Genomic DNA, 21,249 nt, shown 5'->3' on the forward strand with positions numbered 1-21,249 from the left:
ACATGGTTCTGCACCTGTCAATACCCACATCACAAAGTACAAGCGGGGCTCCAGGCTCATGATACGGCACCCGTCTAACTACAACACCCTTGTCTGGTCCCCCAGGAACAAACCCCAAAAGAAGTATAACACTATCAAAATCCACGTGGCAGTCTAGACATGAGCCGAGGCTAGACACATCGGCTCATGGCTAGAATTCCCTGCACTTGGGAGTCTGAGGCAGGTGGATTGCCCTGAGCTCAAGGCCAAGCTGGGCTACAGAGTGAAAACCCCTGTCTTAGATAACAGCAAGAAAATCCCAGATGCTACCTTCACGGATCTGGGGTCAGTCCTGGCACCGTGATTTCGAACACTCGTGGGTGTTAAGTGGAAATGGAGCTGGCTGTGCTCTCTGCTGTCTGTTATGAGTCATCACCCCCGTGTCTTTAAGGACAGTCCGTGTTCAACACTGTACTGCATGAATATGCCATGCTATGAATATCCCACGGTGTACTTCCAGCATTGCGAGCTTGCTGGCTCTGACTCGTGAGGTATACACACACTGTAAGAATCCACTGGAAAAAACACAGAAGCCGGGCTCCCTGGATTCTGCATGTACAATGAGGACAGTCTCATGCCTTCTAAAACACAGACAGAGGAGGACGGTGCCAAAGTGCCAAGCCATAGTCACGTTGAGCCAGCTTTAGAGGGGACCTGACTCACTGCTGGAGTTGGGGTGGGGAGGGGGACACCCAGTCTATTCCCACTTGGGCGCCTTGGGCCTGAGTCACAACTACTCAGGCTACGCTGCAGCAGTATCTCTGACTGAAGGGACACGTGACCACCCTCCCTGGAGAAACCAGGCTAAGCTTCCTGTGACCTACTTGAGACTGATACAAATCCATTACTAAGTCAGTCCCTGAGCCTTCTATGCCATCTGCAGCTCGGGCTCCGGGCACTCCTGCTGTAAGTGAGCAGAAGGAAGGGAGAGCGGCCACACAGGAAGGGCAGGGTGTGGCGCCTGAAATGGCTGGCTGCAACAATCCGGCCACGCCAGGAACCCATAGCCAGCACCTGAAACTGAGCCAAACACATCTTCCCGTAGCGGCTGAGCAGGCCCTGGGGAGTACTTATATACAAACCTACAGTCTTAGCACTCGAGAGGCTGGGGGAGGAGGTTCAAAAGTTCCAGGCTAGCCTGAGCTACAGTGAGTTCCAGGCCAGCCTGGGCATCTTAGAGAGGCCCTGTCTTCTAAAATAAGATGTAAGAAATGAGCTTGGTTTGTAGCTCAGTGGTGGAGTGCTTGTCTAACATCCTCAATGCCTGGGATTCAATACCCAGTACCACAAAAATGAATGAATGAATGAATGGATGAATGAATGAATGGATGAATGAATGAATCCTCATCACCTTTGGGACAACATACTCATTATTTTCGAATGGACACAGAAGCTAGATGTAATGACCCACGCATATAATCTCACACTCTGAAGGCAAGAGCAGGATAATGCGGTTGAGGCCAGACAGGACTATAGAGCAAGTTCCAGGCCAGCCTGAGCTAAAATAAATAAATCAGTAACAAAGGAAACACTTTAGGGCCAAATGAGATGGCTGAGCGGCTTAAGTGCTTCCCACCGAGCCTGACAGCCTTGAGTCCAACGCTTGGGACCCACACAGTGGAAGGGGAGACCCAACTCTCACAAGTTGGTTGTCCTCTGACCTCCACATTTGCACGCTGTGGCATGTGTGCGCCTACACACACACACACACACACACACCACACACAGACTCACTCCCTCTGACTAGCAGGGCAAATAATGACCGAAAGAACCCCCCCCCCAAAAAAAAACAAACTTTAAGTAGTATTTAAAATCTTCAAACCTAAGTGAGGTGTGTGTGTGTGTGTGTGATGTACATAAGGTGGACATGCACATGTGTATCAGTGCTCATAAACGAGGCCAGAGGAAAATATCAAGTGTTCCCCTCTATCGCTCTCCGCTTTACTACCCAGAGACAAGGCTTCTCACTGAATCTGGAGCTGGCTGGTGACCAGCAAGCTCAGGTCATCCCCCTGTCTCCGTTATCTGACAGTATTGGGGTTACAACCATATGGGCAGCCACAGCCAGCTAGCTTTTTATGTGAGTGTAAGGATTTGAACTCTGGTCGTCATGTTTGTGCCCATTTCCTGCTGAGCTGTCTCCCTGGTCACTCAATCCCTGTTTTAACAGTGTTGCATGCAGCTTCTGAAACCATAAAGTTTAAAATTGTAGGGGACACTTGAGATACCATGTGGTGGAGAAGGGAGAGAGAGAGAGAGAGAGAGAGAGAGAGAGAGAGAGACTGAGAAGGGGGAGGGGCTGCAGGATGAACACGGATAGCATCATTTCATCTTTACGTTTAACAGTATTTCAGGAGACAGGTTTAGGATCCACTTTTAAACACCCACACATCACAGAGGGTGAGGGTCCCATAAAATCCAGGCCCTTAAGACTTCGTTGTTTATGGGCTATGAGTCTTGAGCAGCTCCGTGGGTAACATGAGGACCTGGGTCACTGTGGAAGAGGTTGGTCAGCGAGCTCAGAGCTCAGGAGATGGGCCACTTGATACCAGATGACCGCTAACTCCAGAATGCTGTGGAGACATTCTAGCTCCATCAGTGTCCATAATCCTACCGTGCTTCCCTCACACCCTCACACACTTCCCTGTCCACAGCCACCACATTTTTCTCAGCATCAAAAATCTAAGAAAGGGGACTAGGGAGAGGCTCGGAGGTTAAGAACACTAGCTGATCTCCCAAAGGACCCAAGTTTGGTTGGCAGCACCTATATCAGGAGCCTCACAACCCCAATTCCAGGGGACCAAGTGCCTTCTTCCGGCCTCTTAGGGCACCTACACACACACACACACACACACACACACACACACACACACACGGTATATACTCACACAAGCCACACATATACACTTTAAAATTTTTTGCTGGATAACCTCAGCCGTGAGAAGCAGAGGCAGTGGGGATCTCTACAAGTTTGAGGTCAGCCTGATCTACAAAGTGAGTTCCTGGGCAGCCAGAGCTGCACAGTGAAGCTTGGTTTCAAAATAAGTAAGTAAATGGGGGGAGGGGGTGAGACCACTTTAGAAATCTCAGATTTTGACAGCTACTAAACAGCTTTGCCGTGTGTAAGATGGGCATGGTAAAACTCCACAGGGTTGCCACGGTGATTAAATGGGTCACTGGGTCATTGAATATAAAGCACTTATACACAGAACAGGCATCACCATGTCACAACAATCACCGCCTTCTTGGATGACTTAGAAGGAGCAAGGGAACAAACAGAGTGTGGAGGGGACGCAAAATCATCCTGGGGAGAAGAGGGGTACCCTGGGATGGAGGAACCCCCCCTAAATAAATCCTGCACCTAAAAGGCCAAGCCAAGGGACACAAGGACCGTTTGCACAGTGACAGTCTCAGCCGTGGCTCAACCCAAAGACCAACCACAAGGAACAGTGATAAGCCAGTACTTGTTACATGGAACGGGGTCTGCCAAGCTGGCTGCTGGCCACTTGCATGAAGAAGCCACGCAGTGGGCAATCGGGGCATGGGTGAGAGCACTCCCTCCCCATTGCAACAGCATTGGGGCGAAGGGACCAGTCTGTGATGCCTAGTGATAGAAACAGGACTACCTAGTGAGCGGTTTCCCTGCCTCTGTGGCTAGCTGTAAGGAGGCTTGCCACCCTAGACACATGCTCACTGTGATGGGCTCCAGAAAACTCTGAATCCAAGGATCGGAGTTCAAGGCTCTTATCTAGGTGAGGGTGCTCCAACCTTCATCCACAGTGACTTAGGCACAATGTAGACTCCTATAGAGAAGGCTCCTGGGCCTCACCTCAGTCCACCCCCAAACCATGGCTTTCTCTGGGGAACTTGAGGAACCTCACCATGAACACACACCTTCCCCAGCAGAAATCTGGCAAGCTTTCAATAGTATGGCAGCTATGACCCTAACGTGGAGTCTGGAAGGGCCCCAAGCTCATATGTCCATCCATAAGAGGAATGGAGCACCCCATGCTATAATCGCAGGGGACCCACATATAAAATAAAAACCCGAGGATATTGCCTGAACCATAGTCCCAGGGTCCTGGGGAGACAGGGACCCCACCACACATCACAAAACAGACCCTCTGCAGGTGTGCTCATGCCCTTTGTTCAGGAAGGATGGCCCTCCTCAAGGGCTGGTGGCAGGAGGGGAAGCTTTGGGTATGAACTCAAGGAGAAGGAGTCACTTCTAAAGCAAAGTGTGCAGTCTTGGTTGCTATGCTGAGGGCGTGTGCTCGCCATTCTACCAAGAGTACAGAGCTCCCGTTCTCCCAAGCTGAGAGCCATTCCTCAGGGCCAGGCCTCCAGTGAGTGGGTGCAGAAGCCAGTGCCCTGAGAGAAGAGCATTTCTACCCAAAGGGTGGGCTAAACCTGTGTCCAGGAAACAACCCCAGGATCCTTTGAGAACAAACGCGCTTGCGACAATGCCACAGGGCCTCCCTCTCGACAGCCTTCACCCACTCACAGGCCCCTAGTTTCACCGGGTGGTGTGTGCCTCTTCAGGTACAACCCAGCCCCCTACAGCTACCTCATCCCTCCAAAGGGAGTTCTGAACCATTGATGCTCTATGTCAGAGCTCCAATAGAGTCCTGGCAGGGCCCAGGATGGCAGCTTTCAGAAGCCCGGCCCTCTCGGGTACTCCAAGGGATTCTGGCTGGCTGGAACAGGATGAGGAGGACAGGGGCCCACCTGGCTTCCACTGCCGTGCACGATGTTCTCTGGGGTGTCGTAGACCTCAGACTCCATGCTGACGTTCTGACTCTTCTCGTGGTTCACCTGCACCCGCAGGATTCGAAAGGAAGACCCGCCGAGATCCAGTGCAATGAAATCCCCCTTTTCTGACAAGGGAGAAAGCAGATGTCAGATTCAAGCGTGAGCAGGACACCAGCAGTACCCTGCTCTCTGGATCTGGCCAGTCTGCTCCCCCCACCCCCAACCCCGCCATACAGCACCCGCTGGAACAACTCTGGACCCACACTGGGGAGGAAGAGGCATTAAATACAGCACAAAGCTCCATCCCACCTCCTGCCTTGCTACCCATAAATAAAGACCACACAACACTAGCTTTTTATTTTGTTGAAGCTCTGGGCTAGCCCCAGCATCACTATGTAGCAGAAGATGACTGCAGTCTCCCGACCCTCCCGGCCTGAGCTTCCTAATTACAGGGATTAAAGGTATGTGCCACCACACCGAGCTTGGACAGAATTTCAGCACTGGAGAAGCCTATGCCAAGGTTCAGCCTATGCCCTGGGTTCCTTCCATGCTGGCCCAGATGCCAATCACTGCTTGCCCAAAGCGCCAGTCACTCTTTGGATTGTGTTTTCACGGTTATTGTAAGATAAACAAAAATGAGAAACTAGGGCCACTTGCTGAGCACAGCTTGCTTACACAGCTCAATGACACTAAGGACATTTGCAAAGTTAAGCAGCTCCTGTCACTATCTCTGAGAAACTTGGATATCACCCCAACATGACTTGGTAACCGTTAAGCAGTAATTCCTCACCCCCTCCCGTCCCTAGGAACCCCCACTTTCTTCTCGGAGAGATCTGGACATTTCATATAGGTGGAATCGGGCATGCCTTGTCTCTTTGTGGCTGGCACCTTTCACTTACTGTAACGTCCCCGGGGCTCATCCACGTTGCAGCCTGTGTCACCAGGCCAGCTGCCCTTGCCTCCGAAAGTCCCAATAGCTCCCATTCCCATGACTATCAATATTAGCCTGGTGGCACCTACCCTGAAAACGATTACCCACACACAACCTGCAATCTGGGACACATAACAAAGAAACCATCCACTCAAGGTGCATGTGCGGTCCAAGTCAAGTATGGCGGTGCATGCCTGTGATCCTAGTACTTACTTAGGCTAAGACAAGAAGATTGAGAGTGTGAGGCTAACCTGGGCTACACAGTAAAAACTTGTCTCAAAAGGGGGTGGTGTAAATAATACTATCTACTTTTTTAAAGGGATTATTATTATTATTATATTTTTAAAAGCCAAAGGTTGGTGATGTAGCCCAGTGGTAAAGTGCTTGCTTGCCCAGGATATGTGAGGTCCTGAGGTTGATCCATAGCACCATAAACAATAAATAGATAGATATAGACAGACAGAGAGGCAGGCAGGCAGGCAGGCAGACAGACAAATGGATTCCGAAAACTCTTTTCTGGGTATTAAACACAAATGGTTCCTTTTGACTGGCTTTTTTCACTTAGCAAAATGTGTCTAGCCTGATTCTACGTTAGACTGTCCATGCGAGTTCCATTTTTTTTTTCTTGGTTTTTTGGTTTTTTGGAGACAGGGTTTCTCTGTGTAGCCCTGGCTATCCTGGAACTCACTCTGTAGTCCAGGCTGGCCTCAAACTCAGAAATCTGCCTACCTCTGCCTCTGCCTGTCAAATGCTGGGATTAACGGCATGTGCCACCACGTATCCCACTGTCTGCACGGACCATACTTCACACATTCCTTCCTGAACCAACGGACATGGGCTGTTTGCACTTCAGACTGTGATTAACACTGCTAGGAATGAGCAGTCCTCAGGGGATCCACAGGGACACACTGCAGACCTGCCCTCCTCCTTCAACTTTCTTGGATCCTCAGGCTATGTTTGGGTCTGTCAGCCTGGATTCACAGACAGGAACCTAGCCGGACTCTCCTCTGAGAGGCTTCCCTCAGCAGCTGACAGGAAACAGATGCAGAGACCCACAGCCAAATGTTAGACGAAGCTCAGGAAGTCTTGTAGAAGAGCTGAGGGAAAGGACTGCGGGTCCCAGAGATGGGGACTCCATAAGAAGAGCAAGAAAGTCAGCTAACCTGGACCCTTGGGGGGCTCACAGAGACTGAACCACCAACCAAAACAGCATGCAAAGGCTGGACCTAGCCCCCTATCCCGACTCCCATATATATGTAGCAGAGGTGCAGCTTGGTCTACATATATGTCCCCCAACAACTGGAGCAGGGGCTTATCCTGACCTCTGCTGCCTGCCTGTGGATCTTGATCCCCTAACTGGTCTGCCTTGTCTGGCCTCAGCGGGCAAGGATGCACCTAGTCCCGAAGTGGCTTGAGGTGCCGGGGTGGGTTAGTTCCCCAGAAGGGACATCCTCCTCCTCAGAAGTGAAGGTGAGAAGGGATTAGGAAATGGGAACTACAATCAGGATGTAAAGTGAATAAATTAATAAATTAATTAATTTTTTAAAAACCACTGCTAAGCACATTGGCACACACATTTGTGTGTGGACAAGCGTCTTTCCTTTCTCTCACGTGTGTTTGAGAGTCACACTGTCTGATAAGGCCTGACAAAGAGGCTGTACCACTTTCTGTCATTATCCATAACAAAAGAAACCTCTAGTTTGTCCATATCTTCAGTAATGCGTGTATGAGGCCATTTTTCACCATCTCTTGCATCTCTCTGATAAAGGCTGGTGTTAGAACGCCATCTATCTACTTACTTTCTGCCCATTCGCACCCTTCGATGGTACCAAAATGAGTGGGAGGTGCCTTTAAACATTAGATATGTTGGGGCCAGGCAGATGGCTCAGTGAGTAAAACACCAGTCATTCAAGCCTGAAAATCCACATTTGATCCCCCAATCCCCCCAAACCAGTGACAGACACAGTGATGCACATCTGTAATCCCACTGCTTTGTCCAGTTGGGAGGCAGAGACCAGGGAGCAGGCTGGAAGCCTATGCACTAGCCAGCCTGAAGTGTACAAAGCAGGAAAGGAAACAAGAGGATCTGACTCAACAAGGTAGAAGGAGAGAGAAGACTCGAGGGAGTTGTCCTCTGACCTCCACAAGCATGCTATGCGTTAGTTAATTAATTAATTGGTTAATTGATTGATTGCTTGATTGACGTAAGGCCAGGAATGTAGCTTGATAGTGGAGCGTGTGTTTAGCTTGCCTGAGGTTGTCTAGTCACTGTCCTGTTGCTGTGAAGAGACACCATGACCACGGCAGCTCTTATAAAAGAAAACATTTAATTGGAGGTGGCTTACAGTTTAGAGGATTAGTGATCATGGCAGGAAGCAGACAGATAGGAGCAGTAGCTGAATTTTATATTTGATCTGTAGGCGAGAGAGAGAGAGAGAGAGAGAGAGAGAGAGAGAGAGAGAGAGAGAGAGAACAGAGACAGGGCCTGCTCTGTGCTTTTGAAACCTCAAAGCTTATCACCAGTGACACACCTCCTTCAGCAAGGCCACACCTCCTTCAGCAAGGCCACACCTCCTAATCCTTCCTAAACAGTTCCACTAGGTGGGGACCTGGCATTCAAACATATGAGTCTATGGGAGCTGTTCTCTTTCAAGCCACACATAAGTTCAGTCTCTACAAGGAGAAAGAAAGAGGGAGAAAGGAAGGAAGGAAGGAAGGAAGGAAGGAAGGAAGGAAGGAAGGAAGGAAGGGAGGAAGAGAGGGAGGGTAAGAGGAATGGCTAGATGGATAACTCAATAAAGTGGTTGACAGGCAAGCATGAGGACCTGAGTTCAATCCCCAGAACCCATGTGAAAGAAGCTAGGTGCAGTGATGCGTTTATCGCACACATCTGTAATCCAGCACCGGGGATCCCGGGTGCTCACTGGCCAGCCAGCCCAGCCTACTTGTTAGGCCCCAGACCAATGAAAAACTCTGCGTCAAAAAGACTGACATACCTGAAGGATGACACCTGAAGCTGACCTCTGGCTCCCACACATGCAATGGGCATGCTTCCACATGCACTCACACATATGCTCATATGCACACTAACAACAGGGCTGCTGAGATGGGTAAAGCCCTTTCAGTGCAAGCCTGAAGACCTGGGTTCAATACCTGGACTCCCCCCCCCACCCCCAATAAAGGTGGGAGGAGAGAGTCCACGCCACATGATTGTCCTGAGCTCAACACATGCACCATGGTATGTGCCCACCTCCACACACACGCACACCACTTCCACAAGAATATTAAATAAATCTAAGTTATGAATCAGTAACAATAAGGAAGCAGTGACAGGTTTAGATTTTCTGGTTATTTCTGTGGTGCTGGCCGTTGGGCTACTCGGTCTCACCAAGGGCCATCAGTTTCTGGTTTTGCCGTTTAGGGCTGTGCTGTGTGTAAGATTCAACCGCCCAATGCAAGGTCGAAACAGTCGCATCTGTTTTTCTTTTAGGAGTTTGATGGCACCAGCTCTTCCACTTAGGTCTTTGATCTGCTCAGAGCTAATGTTTTGTACAGGGTATGAGGTAAGGCTACAACAGGGTTCTTTGTGGACATTCGGCTTCTGGCTACTGCTAGCTGAAGGGACTCTTGTCCCTTGCTGAGTAGCCTTGGCATCCCTGCCAAAAGTCAACCGACCATGAAACTGTGTCTCTGTCTACCTGTATATTTTATTTGTTTTGGGTTTTACTTTGTTTTGTTTTGAAACAGGTTCTTAGCTGTGTAACCCTGGATGGCCAGGAATTCTCTAGGTAGACCAGGCTGGCCTCGAACTCAGAAATCCCCAGCCTCTTCTTCCTGAGTGCTGGGGTTAAGTTCATGTGTCACCATACGTGGCCTTCTTTTTATTTTTGAAGTAATTTTTCTTTCCCGCCAACATATAGTATTCTCTTTTATACAGTGGATATATACCTATAATTGATTCATTATCAACTTTTGTAACTGGAAATTTTTTTTAGTTGCCAACTGGGTCTCGTGGTCAGATGAATAAAAGAAAACAGGTTTCCTGTCACCAAAGCTCAGGCACCCTGGACTGGCCCATCCCACCCTATCCTGCCCCTCCAACCATGTCCACTCAGCCTTTGAAACAGGATCGGTCCAGCAAGGTTCCAGGGAGTTCAGGCAGGATCAGAAAGGGTGACCGTGACAATGGCCAGGACAGAGTTAAAATATAAAAAACCAAAAGTAACCCAGTCTGGGTGACAGTAAAGGAGATGGTGGATCTGAGAGGTACCTGACTGGTGGCTGCTGAGAGCCAAGGGGGTCTCTCTGAGGCAGGGTCCCCTCTACCTGTGCTGTCTCCAGTTCCATCTTCAATGTGTTGTGTGGTGGCTGAGAAGAAACAGTTGCCACCCCTGTTTGAAAATCACTTTTACAGCCCAGAAATGCTAGAAAAATATTAAGTCCATGCCACGGCATATGGAGGAAGCTCCAAGCAAAATGGTCCCACCAGTGGCCATGGGGCCCTCCCCTCTCAGACTCAAAAAATATTCAATGCTCTTTGGGTTTGGTTGATTGGTTGGGTTGTTTGTTTGTTTGTTTGTTTGTTTGATGTCTGCAAGCTGTCTCCAACCTCATAAGTGATAAGCAAGTTTGAGACAGGGTGATTTCACCCACTCCCCTTGCAGCAGGAGTCTGCAGACGGCAGACAATCTGAGTGTAATAAGCTGGCTCGGCAGGAGAACAAGGTCTGCTTGTTCTCATAGTCTGCCAGGCCAGGGACAAAGAGAAATGACTTCAGGTAAGTGCCGCAGGGCATTTGGTAAGCTCTGTTGGATGCCTGGCATTTACTTAGGTCAAACTCAGTTTCCTCCTCTCCTGCCTAAGCCTCTTATGTAGCTGGATTATAGGCACACACCAGCCTGCCTGTTTACCTTCCTATCCATCCATCCTGTCCTCTCTGACAAGGTCACACATAGCACTGTCTTGTCTTGAAGTTGCTCTGCAGCTGAAGGTGACCTTGAACTTCTGATCTTCCCGCCTGCACTTCCTGAGTGCTCAGATGACGAGCGAATGCCAGCCCAGCCGGCCCATTTCAGGCTCACCCTTCCTATGTGGCCGGTTAGGAGAGGATGGGGGTGAGAGAGCATTGGTTGTGTTTCCCCTTCTGTCTCCTTCCACAATATCAGCAATACCAGCGAGCTCTAAAACCCTCATCCTGGCAGAGGCTGGGCTTACACAGCCCCAGGACAGGGGTCCCATAGCTGAGGGCCTACAGCAAGGCCCTCCCAACAAACTAGAGTGTGTGGGCGATGCTGATAGAATTTGTATGCTTCTTACAGTACCCTACAGGCCCTTCCACTTAATCCCGTCTTTTACAGCAATCAGAGCGAGAACTATGCCTTTAGTTTTCTGTTTATTATGTTATTAGGTTCATTCAAAAAAATTTAAGATGTATTTATTTTATGTATATGAGTATGCAGTAGCTGTCTTCAGACACACCAGAAAAGGGCATCGATTCCATTACAGATGGTTGTGAGCCACCATGTGGTTGTTGGGAACTGAACTCAGGACCTCTGGAAGAGCAGTCAGGACTCTTAATTGCTGAGCCATCTCTCCAGCCCCTCAATCAATTTTAAAAAATAAAAAAATAAACAGAGGAACTCATGGCATTTCTCCTGCCTTAGCCTTCCCAAAGGCTGGAATCATAAGTACGTGTCACCAGACTCCCTCACACCCATTTAACAGAAGAGGCAAAGGGAGGCTGAGACTGAAGTAAGTTCTCCAAGGTCATGCTGAACTAGAGTCAGAATGCTGGAGCCTTTTCCATTAGTTTGGATTTTACTTCTCTCTACCTCCTCTTACTTGGAGTTCAGGCTTCTGTCCAACTTCCTCTTTGTGTCTTTAGTTTCAAATCGGCCTCTCCCCGCCCCCACGGGGCCTCCTGCCCTAATCCCTCCCCGCGTTTCCCATAGTGCTGTAGGGAAAGAGCCGCTCTTCAAGAGGAGGCTCATTAAGCAGCACTCTGAAGGGCCTTGCACCTCTCTGCCCTTCTAATGATGGTCATTATTAGCAGAAAATAATGGAAAGCAAACACAGATGCAGGTGCCTCCGAGCCCCAGCCTGTGCTGGAATACACGACAAATAGAAACTGCCGCCTTCAGGGAGTGCCCGGCTCTGGGAGTGAGCTGCCTGTAAGCCAGCTCTGATGACAGTCCTTATCCTCAACTCCACCTGAAGCAGCCATGAAAGCTGGGTGCCACCCGAACTTCAAGTCACCCTCAGGTGCACAGCAGCTTCCAAGGTGGCCAGTGCTATAGCAGACCCCGTCTCAAACAGAAGGGAAATAGCATGTGGCGGCCCTCAACTTCAACCCCAGCAGGGCGGGTGGATCTCTGTGAGTTCAAGGCCAGCCCTGATTTATAGGAGTTCCTAGGCCTACAGGTCTCAAAAAAAAAAAAAAAAAGAAAAGAAAAGAAAAGAGAGAAAAAGAAAAGAAAGGAAAGGAGAGGAAGAAAAGAAAAGAAAAGGAAAGGAAAGGAAAGGAAAGGAAAGGAAAGGAAAGGAAAGGAAAGGAAAGGAAAGGAAAGGAAAGGAAAGGAAAGGAAAGGAAAGATACTCAAATAAATCTTTCTGCTTCGAATGGAAAAAGATAATGGTATGCCCGTATGTTTTCAGAAAACTGTCTTGTGGCTTCTCCTTTGTAAAGAACTTGCTGTGACCCATGACAGGGAAACAAACATCCAAACATGTATAGAATCCCATAGCTCCCAGGCTAACCAAGATCTACAATACCTTTTGCACTAAATGGGGCAGGGGGAACCCTCAGGAATGAGAGTCAGCGGAGAGAAACTGCACGGGGAATACTGTCCATTAAAAACATCCAAGGGGGGCTGGAGAGACCGCTCAGGGGTCAAGGGCAGGGACTGCTCTTGTGGAGCACCCAGGTTCTGTCTCCAGCACCCACCTGATGATTCGTAACCTTCCACAACTCCAGTTGCAGGGCATCTGATGCCCTCTTCTGACTTCACAGGACCCAAGTACGTGGAGCACATACACACATTACATGCAGGCAAAACATTCATACATATGGGAAACAAACAAACAAACTTCATACCTTTAATCCCAGCACTTGGGGGGGGGTGTCAGAGGAAGGTGAGTTCCAGATAGATAGATAGATAGATAGATAGATAGATAGATAGATAGGATAGATGGATAAATGGATGGATTCACCTTCTCCTTTCCTCACTCTTCTTATTAATACTGATCTGTATTGATCCTATCGGCATCAGAGGAAGGGGGTTGGGGGGAAGGAGGCTGAAGGCCCAGACTGCTGCCTCAGATTCCCCAAACCCTGTGACTGTGTCCCAACTGTATCCCCATACCGGGTGCATAGCTCTGTGCATAGCTTCGTGACTCATCACGGTTAAGATACCACTGCTTGTGAGACACGCCATTATCTGATGAAACATTAATGAAGAAAAAAAAATGCCGCAGGGCTGATTATGAGATTCGAATAACTGAAAGGAAGCAGGGGAGGGGCGACAGGAACGCTATACAAAACAATCCAGGTTTCAGAGGCTTTTTAAGAATAAGAGATTCCAGATAAATGAGATGTGGAAGCATTCTGGGGAAGCGGTTGTGCTGAAGCAAACAGATCCCTCTGTGCTCAACTGCCCAGGAGCTTTGGTATTGGGGGGGGGAGGGGGACAGGGGGGATCTGTCTCCAGGAACTAGAGAACAGGGTATTCCCTGAATGTGTGGGCCTGGTCTGGAAACTTAACTGGGGGGGAAAAGTGTCCAGGTTACTACTGTCCCACTCTGAGACCCTAAACCCTGGAAATGGATGGTGGGAAAGGAGGGGGAGGGGCCACGGCGGGGGAGGGGTACTAAGGGTACTAGGAGGGCACTGGTGGGAGACACAAGTTCAGAAAGAACTTCCTCCTCTCACTCCCAGCTCCTCCTTCCTGGTTACACAGGCTCACAATCACCTTCCAAGTTCCCAAGCCCAGCTCACTCGCCACTCCCACTCCCTCCCGACTCAGAGGACCAAAGTCACCGGCTGACCTCAGCTCAGACACGGGACAGATTCTTTTCCTGCTTGTGGGTCAATCCAGGGCTGAGAAAAACTGAGAGTGAACACAAGGGGCTCCCATCCCCAGCCACAGGCACCGGAACACACTCAGGAAACAGCAGCCAGGGTCACTCGGCCAGCCAGAACCGCTTCAAAAGCTGAACCAACCCCTGAACAGACAAAAAGGTCCTGAGTGGATCCAGTTCAATTCTTGAACAAAGACATCATCAGAGACAGAGACACCAGTGTGGGGACGGTGAATCCCAACGCCACCAAGTGGTAACCGGTCCTAAGACTCATTGCGGACATTCTCAAGGCCAGGTATAGCCAGGACTATTCTGGCTCCAGCCAGATTGCACACACAGCAAGCCCAGCATTTGCCCTTTGCTGGGATCGGTACACGAACTACTTCTTAAAATCTGCTAGACAAGACTGAAAATCGAGGCCTCCAAAGCTGGGGAAAGAAATCTCGGAAGTGTGTAGGCCACGCCCATAGGTGTAAACTCAAAAAAGAAACTTGACTTCCTGGAATGTAGCTCCCCTCATGGCTTAGAGTGGGTGAACCCCCATTCTAGTGATGGTGTGGCTTCAGCATCCACCTTTGCAAACTAGTAGTCAACTACAAATTGGCGGGGCAAAATGGCTGCCAGCGAGCAAATGAAGCCAGGACCTCGCAGCTGCTACTGGGCAGCAAAGAGCAGATGCTAATTCCCCAAAAAGCAACTTTGCCAGTCCTTGAGGAGTCCTTCGACTCCGTGAAGCAGGCAGGAGCCACAAGAATGCAGATTAAGAGGGGAATTCTTGGGGCTACCTTAACTTATTTTGTAGGGAATTTGTCCAAATGAGGACTTGAAATGTCCCACCTCTGAGCCCAAGACCCACCTGGCCACAGGAAAGGTGACCTGATGCCTGGGATTCTCCCAGAACAAACCCTTGCTTTACAGAAGAGATGATGACCCCCATGGCACCTGAAAAGTCCTAAATGCTGGACGTTACCAGTGTCACATAATCCTGTGGGTTAGGTAAGTCAGCATTGTCGAGTGTGGTGTCATCGGCACCTGGCGCATGGTAAATGTTCGGCAGGCATACGACACATGGGTTGATGTATGGATGGTGGGAGGGATAACTGGCTCAATGGGGTAACGAGGGAATGGTGGGTGGGTGGGTGAGTGAGTGAGTGGATAAATGGGTGGATGGATGGATGGGTGTTGGGTAGGTAAGTGGGTGGGTAAATGGGTGGGTGGGTGAGTGGATAGAAGGACAGAGGGTGAAGTTGGATCAATGGATAGAATTGTGAATGGGTAACATGAACACATGAGCTCATCTGTTGGAAAGACAGGTTTCACAGAGCATTCAGCTCACAGAGCTGGAGCCTCCCAGACCTCTCAGAGACTCACCTGAGCCATCCGGAATGGACCGGACAAAGGTCGGCAGCATCTTGACGGAGGCTGTTGGGTTATAGTCCCGGGAGAGGCCATTCTTCATCTCCTTCTTGAAGCGTGTCAGGATATCTATCAGAATTTCATCAGAGAGCCGCATGGCATACAGATACTTATCAATCTGGGGGAAGGACAGGAAGGGAGAAGAATTAGGCTGAGTTCAAGGGGAGTTCGGTTCAGCTCCAGCCTGGCTGGGCATGGCAGAGCAAGAAACTGGTGGCCTGGATGATCGACCCACTGATGCAGCCTGGAGGGAACATGGCACCAGAGAAGGCTGTTGACCCCCTCAACTGTGACACCGGGGGTGGGGTGGGGGTGGGGGTAGGGGTGGGGATGGGGAATCCACAAATGCTACTGTCCCCTCCCCCACCTACAAAACAAACAAGATAACCCCAAGGCGCGTTCCAACCCCGGAATACCACATGCTAAGTGTTGTTCAGCCCCCAAGGAGATGCATGATACAGGCAGGTTTCCTCCCGGCACCTTTAGCATCCCTCCCTCTGTGAGGTGGCTAGTTCATCAAGTTTGGTTGGCAAGGCCATACAAGTTAAGAACATGGGTTCTAGAGCCAGCCACATAGCTTCAAGTCCAAGCCCTGTTGTCTAAGAGGTGTGTGTGTGTGTGTGTGTGTGTGTGTGTGTGTGTGTATTTCTGTTTCTTCAGTTGAAATAAATAGGACTTAACCAGGCATGGTGGTGTACACCTAAAATGCCAGCACTCAGGAGGCTGGGGCAGGAGGATCACAAGTTCAAGACCAGCCTGGACTATATAACAAGACTCTCAAAAAGCCATATCAATAAATGAATGAAAGGATGAGGTAGTAATGCCAGTGGGTTTCTTTGGGCACATAACCTTCTTAAAAGGTTCATTTATATTTATCTTATATGTGTAAGTGTTTTGCCTGTGTGCACGTTAAGTGTGCTGTGTATGTACCTGGCACCCACAGAGGCCAAAAGAAGGTGCCACATCTCCTGGAACTGGCATTATAGATTGATGATGGTAAGCCACCATGTGGGTACCAGGAATTGAACCCAGGTCCTCTGCCAGAACAGCAAGTGCTCCTCAGGGCTGAGCCATCTCTCCAGTCCCAAATATAATCCTAAGAAAATAGAGTGACAAGTGGAAGAGCCAGAACCATTCAGATAGCCCAGGCAGCTGGCCCCACGGGGAGACATTCACCCCGGGGGCCCCACGACGCCCACACGTGTGGACTATGAGCCTACTTGACACACAGCTCCAAACACACAGGCTCCTAATCTCAACCCCCTGGGTCGTCGCTGATTTTTTTTTTTTTTCTGATTACTCTCTCAAAAAGTGTTTCGAGGGAGGAGGGGCGGGGGTTTGCTCAGTTGGTGAGATGCTTGCCCAGTATGCATGAGGCCCTGGGTCAAACCTGGGTCTGGCAGCAGAAGCCTGAAATCCCAGTGCTAGGAAGCTGGAGGCAGGAGGACGGGAAGCTCAGGTCATCTTTGGTTACATGGGCTTTATGAGAAAGACCCTGTCTCAAACAAAATATTTACTAGGGAGCTAGTGGCATAGCTCAGTGGAACAGTCCCTTCTCTGTGTTCAACATGAACTAGACACCTGTCCTTGTGGCTCTGTCTTGTGGTGCACACTGGCATTTTTGTTTGTTTGTTTGTTTGCCATTGCTCTCTTGGTTTCTCCGCTGCTTAGGAAGCCCAGCTAACCATGAGCTAGTAATACCAAAGACGCTTCCAGTACCATCTTCCGTCCATCCTTCCACTCTGCCCACTGCTGTGGGAGTCTCTCACAGGACCTAGTCGTGCCCTCCTACCTTTCCCGAGCTGCCTCCCCATCCCAGAGACACCCACTCTAAACAGCAAGTCTCCCCACTCTCTGCACTCACCCAAGTACCCCTGCATCTCTTGTTGCTGCTGCTTCAGGCTTCTCTGGTCCTGTGGTCACTTCCACCTGAAATGCCTTTCATCTCTTCCCGGCTATCCAACCCTTCCCAGTCCCTCAGGGTCCAGGTCAGGTGAAGTCTTTCTCCTGAAGTCACCCAAGTCCTCCAAGGGGGGAGAAAACCCTTCCCATGGTGCTGAGTCCCCAACACACCCATCACAACTTCCTGGAGTAGCTGTGCTCTGCCTCCGTCTCCGCAGTGGCCCCTTTGCACACAGAAGGTTCCCAGTGCTTGCAGCCAGATTTATGACCCAGTAACACCGACAAGATCTTGATGTTGATTGGTTGCAGAGAAGGATACCCTGTACTCACTCTTCAGAATGGCTGGAAATGTCCTGCCTTGAGGACAGAGTCCCCAGGCTGGGTCACTTCTGCATAGTTGCTGTGGTCTCCAGGCCCCGTGGTCTCTTGTTGCATAGATAACCATAGTGCTAAGAGTCTACTAGTCCTCTGTGGCCAGAGGGGATCACTGTCCCCAGTCCCATCACCAGCCAGCCAGTCTTTTCTTTCTCCTTCATGACAAGCCACATGAAGGACAATCAGACACCACACAGAGCAGGAGAGAAATTGCCAGAAGCACAGCCCTGGGTGGAGACACGCAATGTTCTTCCCCAAGGCTGGCGGCACTAGTGTAAGCATGGAGGCCTTAGTCTGGGGGCATCCACAAAGGTCACAATACAAACATGCTAGAGAAGTCCTGAGGAGTCGGGGAAGGGGGGGGGGTGCAGGGGTGACATCAGAAAGTGTGTCCAGCATAAGCAGGTGCGTGTGTGGCCGAAGCTGAACGGAAATCAGTTCAGTGCGGAGAGGGAGCCGACAGCTCAAGAAATGAAAAAGCCAAGAAAGATATCCAGCGGCTGCATCACACAGGGTCCCAAAAGTCACACCAATGAATACAGACCTGATCCCAATGCATGGTGAGCCCTGAGAGCACCAAAGAGGACCCAAGGAGATGGAGGAGCCTCTGGTGGGGCAAGAAGACAACTGCAGGCAGTAGGGACCTGGCCCTCCAGAAGTAAGTCACACGGCCATCCCAGCCTTCCGGCCACCCTTCTCACACAACGTCCTGACTGTCTGGTGATGCCCATCCCTTCTGACACAGGGTGGCTGCCCCCAGGGAAAGGAAGTGTGTTGAATGGAGCTTTGCAAGTCCCCTGGCACAGAGGAGCAGCTCGGATGTTGCTGGCTGCTGGAGCCGTCCTGTAATCCTACTGCGGGTTTCCATAGACCAAGCGCTTTCATGTCCAATGTGGCATTGACCCTTTCAAAAGACCTTGTCGGGGACACGCTCTTAATCCCTGTTTTACAACTGCAGGAGTGGGGCCTCAGGTAGCTAAATGAATCCTTCAAAGAACACAACCAGGGGAGCGCAGTCTTTCACCAGCAGGGCTAAGCTTAGTGCACCCTGCAACCAACCCTGACCCTTGAGGGCCTACCTCAGGAGAGCTGTTGAGGTCTTCCAGCTGGGTAGGGAGATGGTTCTAGAAAAGGCAGGACTCTCCGAAGCTCCCCAGGTATTCTGGGTCCTAACTGGAGGATTATCTCCGTGCTGATACTATATCATGAACCCCAGCATTTTAAATTGATCCTGGCCCACAGAGAGCAAAAAAAGATCACATGAAAAAGAAGGTTGGAGCCGGGCGTGGTGGCACACGCCTTTGATCCCAGCACTCGGGAGGCAGAGGCAGGTGGATTTCTGAGTTCGAGGCCAGCCTGGTCTACAGAGTGAGTTCCAGGACAGCCAGGGCTATACAGAGAAACTCTGTCTCAAAAAACAAAAAACAAAAAACAAAAAAAGAAAGAAAGAAAGAAAGAAAGAAAGAAAGAAAGAAAGAAAGAAAGAAAGAAAGAAAGAAAGAAAGAAAGAAAGAGCGAGCAGGTTGGGGACCCTTCCTTCCTGCTCAGGTCTAAGAGTCACCATGGGACCAAACCCCTCTCAGAAGAGACATGGAAACTAGAAACCGGTGTAACCAGAGTTCTTGCTGCCTTAACAAACCAGGCTCGGCCACTGGTTCCCGGTAGGCCAATCAAACAGACAAGAGCCAATGAAAAGCAGAGAAAGGAGATTTAACTTGAAATAGAGGGTAAAAGGTATGCAGAGCCAAGCAGTCGCTGTCCAGTGTGGTCATGCACACCATGGGCTCATCTTTGGTTCTGTTCCTGGATGCTGGTGGGTCCTGCAGGCTGTCAGCCCCAGATGGAATCCTTTTCCTTTACTAGTGTGAGACTCGAGGAAATTTCAGTTCCACAGGGTCCATCGTCTCAAAGGTCTAATAAGCCACGGGAGGGCAAAGCCTCCCTTTACCACATATTCAGCCCTGCCAAGACACTTACAGCCCACAAGCTTGTCTACCTCAGTCCATCCCTTCTCCAGACACCACACTTGCTTTAAGAGGGTCATCCTGGCTCACACCACAGGGATTCAATCCATTGTGACTCAGGAGGCACAGCAGCGGGTACACGAGGCCCTGGGCTATGTGAGTCAGAAGAGCACTCTAGATAGTACCTTCTCCTCCAACCACACACACACACACACACACGCACATACATACTCACATACACACTCACACACATACATACACATTCATACACGCACTCAAACACACATACATACACACTCACAATCATATACTCAGTCATAGACAATCATACACACCACATACACACTCACACATATACATACACACTCATACACACACTAATACATTCAAACACTCGCACAAACACACACACATGCATACTCACATACACACAATCATATACTCACAGACAATCACACACACACTACACATACACACTCACCACACACATACATATATACTCCATACAGTCACACACATACACACTACACACATACACACACATACACACTCATACACACACATATACACACTCACAATCATATACTCAATCACCAACAATCACACTCACCACAGCACACACTACACATACACCTTCTATTGTGATTCTGCTCCTGTCCCCTGCTGCCTTGGCTAGGCATTGGTGCCCATAGGTGCTGTCCTATCCACAACTCTGTCTTAAAATTGATCATGGGGAGGGCTCAGCACAGCACATCTTTGGGTGGTTTCTCTCACAACTCTCACTCTCTAGATTGTCACATGCTCACTCTGGTACATGGTACATCACGTGACACTACGGGCATCTTCTTGGGTGAACAGGGACATGGGTACCCTGTGCCAAGCCAGTTCTGTAGCCCTTGCCTGAGCCAGATCAGCCAAAAGGGCCCAGGCCACCATCCCATGTGGGACTAGCCACATCCATGAGTCAGCCCTCACTGTTCTTCGGTGTGGACCGACAGGACCTTGAAGCTCAGAACCCCATACAGATGGGCTCGGGCTGAGGCAGCAGATGCCATCAGCAGAGAGAATGTCACCTTGCCAAGTCCTCTGGCCACAATCCCTATGTCCAATGAAAGAACTGGTAGCCTGGCACTAGGCCCTATTTACCCACATGGCAGTGCCTGATCCCAGTCCTGCCCTCCTGATCCCAAAAGGACAAGCACAAAAAAACCAATTCAAGACTAGACATGCCCAAGTGAGCAGGCCGGTCGGACAGGATTGCCAGTGACCACAGACAACATGGGCACTTTCATTTTCTATGGAAAGGGCGTGGCCGCAGAAAATTTCGCCTCTGCTGTTCACTCTCCATGGGAATTGAGAAGGAGAGAGAGCTGGGCGTGGTGACACACGCCCATCATTGCTGGTACTTGGAAGGCTGAGGCAGGAGGATTTCAGGTATGAGGCCAGCCTTATGCATGGGGTAAGGGCACTTGCCATGAAAGCAGGAAGACCTGAGTTCAAATCCCCAGCACCCATGGAAGACTCATACACATTCTATACATCCCTCTAATCCCAGTGTTGGGAGGTAGTGGTCGGGAGCTGAGGCGGGTCTCCAATAAACTCACTGACTAGCCAGCCATATGTATACACGCAGGCACGTGTGTGCACACACACACACAAACGTACACATACAGCATACACCATTCAGAAGCACACACTATAAAAGTTCAAGGTCAGCCTGAGCTATACGAGACTCCAACTCAAATTTAAAAAAAAAGAATTAGGCAAAGCAACAGATGCCTGAAACTGCTCAGG

The 21,249-nt window shown here is 49.9% G+C and overlaps 1 protein-coding gene across 4 annotated transcripts in view; it reads right to left on the minus strand.

Annotated features, from left to right (window-relative positions):
* Positions 1-21,249, minus strand: part of Hk1 (hexokinase 1) — a 108,625-nt gene that overhangs the window by 31,366 nt on the left and 56,010 nt on the right. For all 4 annotated transcript variants that reach the window (XM_085842838.1, XM_085842837.1, XM_085842836.1 and 1 more), the window contains 2 exons: positions 15,170-15,332; positions 4,768-4,916 (listed from right to left, as the gene is read on the minus strand). In XM_085842838.1, coding sequence (XP_085698964.1) covers positions 4,768-4,916; positions 15,170-15,332 — 312 coding nt within the window. The remainder of the gene's footprint in view (positions 1-4,767; positions 4,917-15,169; positions 15,333-21,249) is intronic.

This window comes from Mus caroli, unplaced genomic scaffold, assembly GCF_978045245.1.
Source record: "Mus caroli unplaced genomic scaffold, Mus_caroli_1 scaffold_9, whole genome shotgun sequence".
NCBI classification, from domain to species: Eukaryota; Metazoa; Chordata; class Mammalia; order Rodentia; family Muridae; genus Mus; species Mus caroli.